The 14,463-nt window shown below is 32.2% G+C and overlaps 1 protein-coding gene across 1 annotated transcript; it reads right to left on the reverse strand.

The window, feature by feature from the left end:
• On the reverse strand, positions 1–5,973 carry LOC131944702 (chromosome partition protein Smc-like). Its single transcript, XM_059305496.1, has 8 exons — positions 5,791–5,973; positions 3,749–3,847; positions 3,436–3,562; positions 2,940–3,077; positions 2,353–2,819; positions 2,040–2,144; positions 1,712–1,766; positions 1–858 (listed from the first exon to the last, which is right to left on the reverse strand). Exons 2-8 carry the CDS (start codon positions 3,845–3,847, stop codon positions 467–469), a joined length of 1,383 nt encoding a protein of 460 aa, XP_059161479.1. The 5' UTR covers positions 5,791–5,973; the 3' UTR covers positions 1–466.
• Positions 5,974–14,463: the final 8,490 nt, after the last annotated feature.

The following is a 14,463-nucleotide window of genomic DNA, read 5'->3' on the forward strand; positions in this document are numbered from 1 at the left end:
TCTTTGCAGTATAATAATATAAAAATTCTTTAAAATTTATAACAAATTAATTTTTTTAATACACAATACAAATGTTAATGTTTGTTAAGTGAACTCATTCTAACAATCTTTTTTTAAATAGTTCATAATCATGTAGTTCCAGGTATAAGTTGTTTGTTTTAACAATTAACATGAAAATTATGATTAGACCATACACCTAGTGCGTGATAAAAGATATTTAAACAAAGCAGTCTTATAGTCTATTAGAGATATGAGCTTAGTGGCGTCAAGTATGACACATTATTGGTGAGCACATTGAATAAGCTAGAACTCCCAAATGATGACTAAACAAATAACATATAAACCACTTAAGTTTGTGCGGACATGTAGTCTACACACATAGAAAGTGGTTAGCGTGTGTATTACATGGTGGTTACATATTTTATTGTTTGAGAATTTACCATCCACCATATTTCGTGTTGTACTTCTATAAACTAACGATAGTAAAACTGTTGTAGCAGGATAAAGCTGCGCCTTTATCTGCGTAAAACACTTTAAGGTAAAGTTCTTGACCTTTCTTCATGTCAACAACCACTGACTCAGCAGCGCTAGTGTTGGCACATTTCACTTCTATAGTCGTAAACCACTCGTCTCTAGCCCGAACACCAACTATGATCTGTTTATCTTCCCTTTCATTAAGAGTCACACAGACAAGATATAAACCATCATGCGGTGATACAAATTTTCCTGTTGTTTGATTAAAATGTTGACCGTTATATTCACGTACTTCATAAAATGTTGAAATAATTGATCCATGACTAACAGGTGTGTGTTCATCAAGCTGTACATAACAAGCATATCTGTTACATACACGTGACTCTGTTGATTAGAAAACATATGTATGATGTACACGTTTAAAGTCATACAATGACATGCTCTGACTTTTTGATTCATACAATGTGCATTTACATTTTAAAAAAGAAAAATGTGGATGATCATTATCTATTAAATTTACATAATTGTATCTTAGACTACAAATTTCCAATATTGGTTTAGTATCGCCCTAGGTTAGTTTAACGTTTAGTACAAATTAAAAATATCAGTTTAGTACCGCCATAGGTTAGTTAAACGTTTAGTACGTGTGTATCACGACACGTAATATGTAACTAGCATAAAACAAACTACAGCTCTGTAAATGTCTTACTGTACTAAGGTAGACCGCTGTAGGTCGACCCCCGGCATACCAGGTGGTGTAATGTAACGGGTGAGGAAACAAACACCTGACGGAAACCCACGGGTCTAGAGACTGGCACTATGGGTGAAGTGAAATGTTCCATTCTTTACCACGTTATGGTCTGTCTGGCTAACGAACATCACGTTATGGTCTGTCTGGCTAACGAACATCACATTATGGTCTGTCTGGCTAACAAACATCTCGTTATGGTTTGTCTGGCTAACGAACATCACGTTATGGTCTGTCTGGCTAACGAACATCACGTGATGGTCTGTCTGGCTAACGAACATCACGTTATGGTCAGTCTGGCTAACGAACATCACGTTATGGTCTGTCTGGCTAACGAACATCATGTTATGGTCTGTCTGGCTAACGAACATCACGTTATGATCTGTCTGGCTAACCAACTTTGCGTTATGGTCTGTCTGTCTAACGAACTTCATGATATGTCTGTCTGGCTGTATGATTTGTTATAAACAAATTTTAAGAAAAACTCACCTATGAGATTCAAATCTTTGGACAATTTTGAAATAGCATCTTCAATATTTTCCAGCTAAAAAAGGTTTTATAAAATGTTTGAAAATATCACATAGTTACGTAGAACATAAAATAGCTGCACTGATTTTAACAGGGTATGGCAGCTTGTAATAATAGAACATAATTTAAAACATGGATTATTTTTTATTATAATTTTTTTAACGTTTCGCTTAATTTAGAAAATATGCTACTAACTGGTCTATTAACAGAGTGTTAATAATTAATGCACAATTATCAATTTATAGATATATTTATATATTTATATTTTATCAAATTACTACACATATACCTTTGTTATTCTTTTTTCCCTTGTTTCCAAGTTCTGGTTAAAGATTTGAATCAGTTTGTCAATGGGCATCAACCTTTGTTGGAGGAGTTTGTACATTAGACTGTGCTAAAGAGCAGAAAATTGAATTTTTATTATTTTTAATGCACATTATAACTAACAAAAACATGTGTCTTAAAATTACTAATAATATTACAGGTATAACTGTCGATAAAGTTACTTAGTTGTGTTTTAATTCAACCAGGTTATAAAATGTGAAATACGTTATCTGGCCAGTATGTGTAAAATTGTGTTAGCACATCATTATCAATTTTACCTTTTCTATTTGAGTTGATGTATTAAGCTTGATTTTATAACTCTCTTCTTGTAGGGTAGACATCTGATCTGAATGTCTTTTAATTTCTTGTGTTATACTCTCAGTTGTATCTGCGTGATCTTGCATCTCTTTACTTATTTTAAGTAAGTTGTTTTCATATTCTTTCATATCTAGAGACAGTTTCTCTAGTGTTTTGTTTGACTTGGATTCTTTTTCTTTTAAGCTTTCAATTTCTTTGTTCAGCTCCTTTACTTTGTTATCTTGTTCACTTATTTGTTTTCTGAGGTTTTTAAAATTCAGCTTTTGTTTTTTAGTCAGTTGTTCAATTTTTAGCTCCATGTCATTCTTTTCTGTTACAAAGTTGTTTCTCCATTGATTTATTTCTGACGTATCTTCTTTAGTTTTTTGTATTGAACTTTGTAGACAAGATATGCTGCTTTCTAAAAGCCCCAGTCGAGTGAATACTTCTGTAATGCATAGCAAATTATGTAGTAGCAGCGTTTCAATTACAATAGAATAAGTTAAATGTTTGCACACTTCTTATTCTATTTGAAACTTTTTAACTTAGCAAAAAAAATATTTTATACCTTCTTGATTTTCAACTAGTTTAGTCACTTGATTTGTTGATTCACTTTGGTCAGGTGTCTCTGTTTTTGTAGGCTCTAGAGTAGACTGAGCTAAAGATGGCGTTCTACCATCAACATCTACAAGCTCTTCATTTTCGCCTTTTGGTAAAAGTATACATAATAAGTTGAATTAAAATTGCAATTCGTTTTTTAGCTTTAGTACATGAGTGATTAAATAAATTACATATTCTATGTTTACTGGAAATGTTTCAAGCAACATCTAAAAAGGCCGTGGTCGCTGATGCAAATTCATAGCAAAGCTCTATGTATGTGATAGACGGGTTGTGATTTATGTCTTCCATCCATGTTTTACTTGTTTCATATAAGAATGTTCGAGAAATTTTGGGGGAGATCACTCCCGGTTTATTTTCAGTAGAAACGCTACACTACTGAACACACAGTCTACATGATCGTGGGCTTTGAAACTTTAAATAATAAAAACTATTAGAGTACTGACTTAAAATATATGACGTCACATCCAACAAGGCCGTGGCTGCTGTGTCCAGTTCTTGAGATAGCTCGATGTAGCTGACAGATGATTGGTCAGTTTTTTCTTCTAGCCACGCCTTACTTTTTGTAACAACCTGGTGAAAGCAATTAACATAATTGTCAATTGGTCACGTGTTGTAGTGCTATATTCCTAAACATGTGATGTTGTTCTGTGTTTTTTAACACATGCACTTCGAAAAACGCTAAACCTGCTTTATCGTGAATAAAATGATTTTTACATATTAAGTACTACAAAGAATTTTTAGTTTGTAATGACTTACATTTTTTATATTTCCCAAAACAGGTTCCAGAACTTGTATCTGTTCTTCCAAATATTTCTTGTGCTCCGTAACAAGCTTGACCTGAATTCTTGTAGGCATCTAAATGTTAATAAATACTAAATTAAAAAAAATATGTTAACTTTGTCATCATCACTAAACTAAACTAAAGCAGTGTTTCTTCTGGCAGATATGCTCGATCACTGCCAACACTAAAAATTAAGAGCGAAGAAGAAGAAGAAGTGTTTCTTCAAAGTACCCCCCCCCCCTCGAAGATAGTTTACCGCCCCCATAACGAAATATCGAAAATATATACTTTTAACAGTGTCTGCCTCCCCTCCCTTGAAAGTTTAGTTCGCCAACCTCCCCCCGCCCCCGAAAATTTCAAGTGCCACCCTTTATCTACTGACTGTACCATATATAAGCCTATCTCTTAAATTATTTTAATTTAAGGTGAATCTTTATAATTATTTATCCTAATATATAATTCCCCATGTGCGCACTTCTCTCTCTCTCTCTCTCTGTCTCTCTGTATGTCCGCAAAATATTTTCGCCGGACATCACGTCAGAAACGGCAGCGATATATGGTGAACTTTATACGGACTTTTGTTGAAAATAATATGTTAGATGTTTTAAATGTATAACCACAATTTTATTAAAAGAAGAAAAATAAAAATTAAAGGCGTATTCGAATGTAGAGAAACAGTGTTATTTATGCAACCGGAAAAGCATTAATAGATGTGAAAAAGAACGCATAAAACTGTGACGTCACTATTGCTTATACATTAACTAATGACGTCATCTGCCGTGTTTAGAATAAAAAGAAATGAACTATTTCATTCAAATTTGATTTAGATCTACGTACACTATGAAACGTATACAATACAATTTTTCCAGCCTAAACTCATAAAATTTATTTTATTTATTTGGATTCTAGATCTAGATATTCTAGATTCATCTATTCAAAGAATACATTTCTATACTAAAGTATTTCAGGCCTTAATTACTTTATTGAAATCTTTGTTTAGCTATGCCATTTGCTAATCTCTATAATATATAAAGCAAAGTTGTCGGGTGCCCGAAAGGGCACTTCTCGGCGCCGTAGGCGCTTCAAATTTGGCAGGATCTTGCCTTGGGGCGACAGAACACGGGGGCCGGTTGGCCGAAAAGTCTACGATGATGGGGTCAAAACTGACCTCGACTGACCGGCGCCTTATATGAGCTATAAATCGAAAAAAAATGTCCACGGAGGAACCTCTTCATAACTCCTGAGGTCGTAGACCGACCCTCGGGCGAATTAATTAAGCATTCAAATTCTCAATGTTTTCGAAAGCCTAAGCAAAGCTGGGCAGCATGAGTAGTATTTTTATAATCTTCCTTGAGTCAAGTATACTTTTAGTTTACCAAAAGTAATATAATAATTCATTGTTTAAGAAAAAAAAATTCATCCAGAAATTAACTCAGTAAATAAAGAGTTAATTATAACAATGAAATAAAATCTAATATATGATTTATAAAACTACCAAGACTAGGTTTTTGTCCTAAATTATTAAACTATAACTGGCAATCCACAATTAAATGAAAACTACTTTAAATAAATATTGTTATATTTCTTTTTTAGATATGTTAACTAATGTAGTTAATTATGTAATACATAATACGTTTTCCTTGGCTTCACTTATGTTATTTCCTGCTTGCTAAAATTATACACTTGGGTATTTCCGTTTTTCACTTTCATTATCTATCCAGCGTTGTGATGAACTATTTTACAATTTGTCTGTGAATTGCCTAAATATACAGTAATAAAATACTTTTTTTTATAAAACGACCTACATACTTTTCTATTAATAAGTATATTTTAAGGAAATTATATATTATCAAGCTTTATAACTAAGAAAATATAATTATATATAACTAAGTAAGAATTAAGGAAGTAGAAGAGCTTTTGATTTTGTTTGAAATTCATTATTTTAAGGTTGTTTGGTTATATTAAAAGGAAATGCTGTTTTAAAAATAGATGAAAATAGATTAAAGATTAGCAGTACCTTAAGTAGGGCTATTTTTGTTGTGAGGAATCAAACGACTGGAATTTTGTAGAGTTGCAGAACATCCTCCGTTAAATAATAGCAGGATTTCCCGAAACGCGTTGTCAATATGAGAGTTATCTCTCTTGTTGTGGTGATTTAACTACGTGTAGATCAGCCACAACAAGAAATCAAAACAACGTATTCTAAAGGTCAGTAAATAACTGTAGATCTCAAACACGTCGTTTTAATTATTTGCATAGCAACTAACGTGGGTAAAGTTCAAATGCGAAATTGAATTCAATTTGTCATATGTAGAGGGCGTAAAATGCAAGTTTAAGCTGAAACTTAAAACAGTCGTTTACGTAACATTTGTGTCTCACAGTTTAAATATTCCACTGGGGCTATTGCATCTGCAGTCGTATGCTATCAGGGGTGTAGCAACACAAGCCGGCCCCGGGGCGAACTACCAATTTTGTGCCCCCTCCCACTTAAATTATATTTATTGACGTTAGTTAAAAAATCTCCCCCTCCCCACCCCACCCCCCTCTTTCCCCACCCCAGCACCAGTTGAAAAGGTTGGTACGCTTTTTACCAGTCACTATTTTTTTAAAGACACACTTAGACTATTCAATTCCTCATCTATCAATGTTTTCTACGCGATTTGACGCCCAATTAAGGTCGGCAGCCTCCCCACCCGCCCTACACTAACTACACCACTGTATGTTACATGCATTTATTAGCTCTTTAGCGGTCAGCAATGTAGAGGTGCCACTTTATAAAACACATGTAGATGATAATTTCAAATGAACATTTATTTAGCCTATCTATTACTTACATGTAGATGTCTGAGTACAACCCCACCTATGAATCTTTGAATATTTTGTTGGAACAGTTAGAGAAGATGCATGTTCATGTCCAAAATAATTTAAGTCATTTTGTCATACAGGTTAGTCTAATTTATATGTTTTTAAAGCACTTATATACTTTAAATCGAATATATGTGATTTATAAACCTGTATTTAAAAATATTTATATTTTCTTGTATGGTTTATGCCTTTGCTAACAATGAGCATTTATATTAACTAAACTAATAAGGTATCAAGATTTGGAAACTATTTTCAACTAGTCTGTTTGCTCTAATTAATTAGATCAAACTAAAAACAAGGAACTGGATGGATAAAACGTCTGACAATGATATGACATTTAAAGATGTAATTTCCATGGTAACATGCGCGAATGCTATATTGATAAAACATCTAGATATAACAGCTGGTAAACTGAACATGTGTATCTTGCTGTTAGATTGGCTGCTCTAGTGCTATGTTCAACTTTTGGTTTTAGTTCTTTACTCTCAGTTTTAAAATATAAATTGTGTAACATGTAACAGAACATTTAAGTATGGCATTTAACTATTATTTTAGAGAATAGTGTTTATTTAATGTTGAGCATACACAAAGCAAGAGTTTTTTAAAACAAATATTGGTTAATATATTTAATTTAGATTGATTAAGCATTTAGTAAACCAAATCAACGTTTAAAGTGAGAGTGACTTTCGGTCTTGATAAAAACATATTTGTTTTAGAGCTTTTTTTTCTAAATTAAATTATAGATTCTTACCAACGAAAGACTTTTTTATAAGTTTCAAATAACTCATCGTTAGACCAAACATTTTTTACAGAATGCAACATGCAGTCTACCAAGACAGTTGTACAACACTAGAAAGCTGGTGTAACAGACACCAAGGAATCTCAAACTGGTGAGAGTGGTTTCTGAAATTAAGAACAAATATTAGCTTAATAGGTGTTGTAACTATTGTCGCCTAGAAGGTTATTTTCTGTTTACATTTAAAACAGTTGTTATAATACACTAGTTTAATTTAAAAGAGTTGTTATAATACAATAGTTTAATTTAAAAGAGTTGTTATAATACACTAGTTTAATTTAAAAGAGTTGTTATAATACACTAGTTTAATTTAAAACAGTTGTCATAATACGCTAGTGTAATAACTATTTTGTTGTTGCTAGTCTGTGGAAGCATCTCTCATTTTGTTTATGTAATGTGTTTAAACACTGTATACTATATCTACAAACTAGAATCAATCTTATTCAAATCAGATTTGTCAAATCGAGTGAAACTTGTTGAGAAAGCTACAGTTTCTCTTCAAGGAACAAAAAAGACTGAAGATGACGTGTCAAAACTGAAACAATGGAGAGAACACATGCTAATATAACAGAGCGACAGCACAACAAGAATTGAACAATTAAGTAAAATGCAGAAACAAAACACTAGAGAAACTGTCTCTAGATAAAAAAAAGAATATGAAAACAACCTACACAAACGAAATAAATTAATGCAAGTTCACACTGATATTTAATAAAATAATGGCCGACGTAACAACCAGCATTACTAAATTACAATTAAAGGTAAGTCAAAATAAAATTACCTTTTCTAAATACTTGTGTACACCATTCTTCAACTCATCTGTAATTACAAGTTTAAATCTGAACACAAATCTAATCAGCTGAAGTAGATAAAGTCTAAAAGGCTTACTGTTTCAGTTATGAAACTGACATTTCGTTCAACATTTGTTTTAAGGCTATTAGGTGTCACCCCGTAAGGTTCGCCCCCCGTCTCACGACGCCTCTGTACACACATACAGGTAGATTAAACCACAATTTTTAGAGAATGTCAATTGTTTCCAGGCATCTCTTCCTACCTCCTCCCCCCTCCTCTCCGAACGAAACGAATTTATATAAAAAATATATGCTTTTAACAGTTTCCGCTCCCCGGAAATTTAGTTTCCTCTCCCCCCCCCCTCTGTGATATATCAGATTTTAATTGTTTGCTCATTATAATTTGACATACTTTGGACTTTTTATTTGTAAAATATCTGTATATTGTGAGGTTAATCTTGAAATTATATTTAGGTAATAAATGTAATGATATCAGGAGCGTGACAAAGTGTAGATGTCTATTACTTGTTTGTTTACCGAAGGAGATATCATTCATTAATAAAACTTAAGGCAAAAGATCCTGCATACTGAAATATAAATTAAAACCATATGTGTAACAAGTCATTTAGTAAACCAAAACTCTTAATTTAATACTGCACACTCATATGCATACGAAAATATACACGAATTAATACAAATATTTGAAAATGTGGCTTCACTGTTGTTTTGTTATAAGATTAATCCCTTGGGCAAATTTTAAAAATGGTTACAACCTCGTGTTATATATGAAAAGCCTGCATTTTGTGCTGGGTGTAGTATCTATACGTAATGTTTATATTAAGCATGTAGGACAGTATCAGGATGTATTTACGATGCGTCATGAGAAAATGTCAACAATCGACAGAATGTGGTTACTTGAGAAATCAAAATGAACGTTACACGCAAGAAAACTCTAACAATGTTCTTATGAAAATGTTTAGTTATATTTATCTTAAGCAAGATTGAAGATACATGCATTAATCAAAACAAACGTTCTCTAAACACAAATTATCGTTAAATTTCAAATTAAATATTTTATCTCTGGAAGAAACACTGCACGTAACTAGTAGAATGGGTTTAGCTAATTATACTCATGCTTGGGACTGGATTACACACACTTTTTTAAAGATTGTAAATCAGCTTGAGAAACTTGAGGAGAGCAGTAAAAGCAAACGCATAGCTTCATTTTATTTTAACAGGTTAATTTTCTTCTATGTTTTCATGGGAAAATCAAATTATGCATTTCTCTTTAAATAATATTGTCTATGTTATCTAACTAAAAGTTACGATTATTATTATACAGTCATCAACAAACTTTTATAATTTGCTGATGCTAAACCATATATATATTGTTTACATCAAGAAACTTTGGGCGTTAGTCCCTCAATAGACTGATGATTTTAAGGACAGTGGTACACTGGTCTTTTATGACAGTAAATAGAACAACAGCATAAACAGGCTATAAATTTGTTTCGGTAATTGATTTGTCTGTTATATTACAGAGGGATTTTAATTGTTTGCTCATTGTAAATTGACATACTTTGAACTTTTAACTTGTAAAATATATGTATTTTGTAATTATAATCTTGTAATTATATTAAGGAAATAAATTTAATTATATCATGAGCGTGACAAAGTGTAGATGTCTATAAACATATGACCAAATATCCTGCGTACTGAAATATAGATTAAAACCGTATGTGTAACAAGTCATTTAGTAAACCAAAAAATTATAAATTTTATACTCCATATTCATATGCATACGAAAATGTACAAGAATTAATACAAATATTTGAAAATGTGGCTTCACTGTTGTTTTGATATAAGATTAATCTCCTGGGTAAATAAACAAATAATTTTTTGTTACAACTTCGTGTTATAGACGATAGGCCTGCTGTGCTGGGTATAGTATCTATACGACATTAAGACTGTACGACCATTTTAGGATGTGTTTACGGTGCGTCGTGAGAAATTGTCAACAATCGACAATATATGATTACTTGAGAAATCAAAATGTACTTCACACGCAAGAAAACTCTAACAATGTTTTCTATGATAATGTTTAATTATATTTATCTTAAACAAGATTGAAGATACATGCATTAATCTTCGTGCACCTTGATAGTGGTTTTGTAAAACATTTTTGTGTTTGTGCTTCTGTTTTCTTACTTGTTGAGTTTGCGTTTGTGTTACGTTTTCGTTTGCATTTTCAAATGTTTATTTTGGATTTGGTTGGTTGTGGATAAAGTTAATTTGAAAATGCATGTGCTGTCGTTTGCGTTGATAGAACTAGGAATTAAAACGGAAGATGGATTAGCTTTTGTACTACAGCGAGAAAAAGCAGATGAAGAGAAAGCTGCTAAAGAAGAAAAGGCTAGAGAAGAGAAAGCTATTAAAGAGAAAGATGAAAGAAAAGAAGAAGAGAAGGCTAGAGAAAAAGAAGATAGGGCTAGGAGGTTAGAAGAAAGAACTTGGAAATAAGATAATGAAAATAATATAGCAGCAAAGAAAGAAGAAGATGACAAAGTAATGAGAGAATTAGCTGCTGAGATAGAAATAGTGCGTAATAGATCAAGAGCTATTACAGACATGCAAAAAGAATAAGAAATGTCAGAAGTAGATAAAGCAGAGGAGACTGTACAACCAAAAGGAAAGAGGAAAAAAAGAAACAGAAAATAGAGAGCAGATAAAAGGGCTGAAACTATGGAAGAGCAAGTACGCCCACATGAGCTAGCATATGAACAAGAACTATTAGAAATGAAAGCTATAACAGACACAAGAGGACCAAAATTAGAAAGTCAACAGGCAGAACTTAAAGCTGAACTTAAAGAAGAAAATATTGACAACCTTAAGATTGACTCTTTATTGACTGATACGCAGGTACTCAAGAATATTAGTAGAAGTTGTATCGTAAGTCCATCAGAGAATGGCAGTCAACTAGAAATAAGTCTATCATTGAATGGCAGTGATGATTTAATAAGTCCATTGGAGAATGGCAGTAATAAGGATAAACTAATGATTAAAGAATCAGTCAACGTAATAAGCAACAATGAAGATAAAGTACCTATAGAAGATTTACTTAGAAAATTGGAGTTAAATAATTTATAATTATTATAAAGACGATATAGTAGAACTTAAGAATAAATTTAACAAAGAAGTAATGAAATTAACACAGAAATTTATGTGTGAATTAGAATCAATAAAGAAGTACAAGGAAGTGAAGGAAGATAAAACAATAATTAGAAACTACAATGTCAATAAAGCACAGACTAAAATCAAAAGAAATCTAGCAAACTATGGATACAGTCACCATGTTAATAAGAAGCAAAAATCCAGATGTTTTTACTGCGGGAAAACAAGCCATTACCAATATCAATGTTGGTATAGGTTGGCAAATCAGAAAATTATGTACAAAGAAAGTCATGTGGGAAATACAGCAATATTAAGTGTTTAAGAAAGAATGTATCAAGTTCCAATCAGAACTAGAATAGTGTGAACAAGTATACTAATGAAAGATACCGAACCAAGACATATTATGAGAGGCCAAGGCAATGCCATAATATTTGTATTAAGTTGGTTGATGAACCAAGAGAACGAACACAAATTAAGAAAACTACTGACGTTGTTCAGAAACCAGAGGAGAATAAGGATAATGGTCAAGAAAAACCTAATATTAAAACAAATGAAGTGAGACAAGTTACAAGAAATCCAGTTAATCAATATGGTAGCAAGGTTAGAAGCTACAAATACAATTTAAGGGAGAGATGGCAAGCAGGTCATCATCCATTACAAAAGGATTATTTGAGTGGAATGTTATGCCCTTTGATCTAGTAAATTCAACAGCAACATTCTCCAGATTTATGAGAATAATGCTGGCAGATATGTCGTACATTTTGTAGATGACATATGTTTTCATTCCAAGGATATCAAGACACATATACATTCGGTTAGAGAGGTACTAACAATTTTAAGGGAGCATGGCGCGACTATTGCACCCGAAAAGTTGAAATTTGCAAATGAAGAAATGGATTTTTTGGGATTCAAAGTAGGCAAAAATCAAATTAGACCTACTGACGTAAATAAAAATAAAATTCTCAATTTATAGATACCTAAAACCAAGAAAGAATCCAAAGGTGTATTGGGTCTATTTAATTTCTACAGCAAATTCATACCCAAGTACTCAGATATATTCTACCTCTAAGACAGCTAATTACCAAGGACAGCAGTAGAACAATAGGTTGGTCTAAAGAATGTCAAGATGCTTTACAGCTAATAAAGCAGTACTTTGAACAGGAAGTAACGCTTACTGCACCTAACTTTGATAAGACACTAACACTAGTAACGGATGCTTCAAATTATGGATTAGGTGCATGTTTAATGCAAGAAGTGGACAAAGTACTACGGCCTATTTTTTATCTAAGTGGGTCACTGAACAAAACAGAACAGAACTATTCTACAGTGGAAAAAGAATGTCTCGCCATTGTATGGTCCATGACCAAACTACAGAAATATTTATTAGGAAGGGAATTCATCCTTCTTACAGATCACAAGCCATTGATAGCTCTAAACAACAAAAGGATAGCCAACAGCAAAATAAACAGATGGTCATTGATTTTGCTGGACTTCCAATATGAAATAAAGTCTATAAAAGGGAAGGATAATGTAGTCGCAGATTTCTTGTCTCGTCAAAATGTTGATAATACAGAAACTGATCCTACCCTACAACACATAAATCAACACTTATACTGAAAATATTGGTAATAAGAATACACTATCAATTGTCAGTGTCTTAATATTATACAGTCTGTAACTGTAATATATGGATATCAAATAATATGTATGAGTAAACATAAATTGTGTACTTTATCAAAAGAATGTAAACAGTATTATGTTTAACCTATTCTATACTCTTAATTAACAGTGAATAAAGTAAACAAATAAAAGTTAGAGACTATTTATTCCGCATAACAATAAGACAGAAGTTTCATTGATACCTGTGGAAGGCATGAATGTTGTTGTGTTTTGACCTAGATGTGACTGAAATGGGTCAACTAGGAGAGACAACAAAGAAAATTACTCATGCGTGGTAATAACATGCCTTGATGATAAGGAAGTTTTTTTACTACATAGGATATAATTATTTAATTTATGAGTTGAATTAAGTCTTTGAGTATTTCAACTATGTGTTATGGTTTTGAAATTAAGTTCTGTATCAGATTAGTTTGGTAACTTATTTAACCCAATTGATGTAGTCTTGTTTATACTATAGTTACTGGGTAATTGAAATGTTAATTTTTTCTCCTATTTGAATATATATTGATGCATTAAATATTAATCATAATGCTTGTGAATTTAAAGTTTTTGTTCAAAACACTGACACATTTTAATTATCAGGTTTAAATCATAAATTGATTTTGTTGAGGTTCTGTGTATGAACAAGCTGATCGTGATTTGTGCCACTGTGTTTTAAAAATTTCTGAACATTTTCTACGTACTTTGAATTAAACTAAACATATTGTCATATAATTTTTTTCAATTTATGACTACAAGTGTTTAGTCTACAAAGAATGTATTTAACTCTACTTTCAGATTTACAAAAATATTTGTTGTCTGGCACATGATCCTGCCCTACCAGTATTGTACTTTGTAAATTTTGTTGCACAAAATTTTATTTGAAGGGGGGACGTGTCACAGACTGTATTATTAGGTATGTTTATTATATTGTGTTTTACATGAAGTTGCATGAATGTAGAGTACCTGGCTAACGGAAGGACTGTCTGAGCGACTCGTCATGTATTTTTCCATGCTTTTGTGTGAGATCGCTCATTGACGTAAGGGGAGAGAATGGACTGTATAAAAGGGGAGCGCAAGGTGAACGAAGGTGCTTGCTGTGAATGTGTAGTAGGATGTCAACACGTTACTTTGATTCTTGATTGTACTTGCACCAGTTGTTTTTCTTCTGCTATGGATTTATCATTTCATTATGGATAGTGTAAATAAGGTTTATAGTTTAAAGTTACTACTATTGCTTGTGCTCTTGTATTAAAACGATCCCCCAACAACAATGGATATTACTGTTGTTACAAGTCTTAACCCTTTTAGAGATTTTAGGTATATGTTTGTCATATATAGTATAGAAAATACAAAGCCATTCAGAAATGGCTAGATCTGGACAATTGTAATTGTATACGTTGCAGAA

Source organism: Physella acuta, unplaced genomic scaffold (genome assembly GCF_028476545.2).
Source record: "Physella acuta isolate Inbredline_101_S28 unplaced genomic scaffold, ASM2847654v3 ptg000503l, whole genome shotgun sequence".
Taxonomy (NCBI): Eukaryota; Metazoa; Mollusca; class Gastropoda; family Physidae; genus Physella; species Physella acuta.

Bases quoted from the DNA above. Each gene is read 5' to 3' on its own strand.
- LOC131944702 (XM_059305496.1), bottom strand. From the start codon at position 3,847: ATGCCTACAAGAATTCAGGTCAAGCTTGTTACGGAGCACAAGAAATAT. The intron at 3,078-3,435 runs GTCAGTACTCTA...TTTTACCAAAAG, and splicing joins TGTGACGTCATATATTTTAA to GCGAAAATGAAGAGCTTGTA. The intron at 2,820-2,939 runs GTATAAAATATT...TATGCATTACAG, and splicing joins ACTAGTTGAAAATCAAGAAG to AAGTATTCACTCGACTGGGG.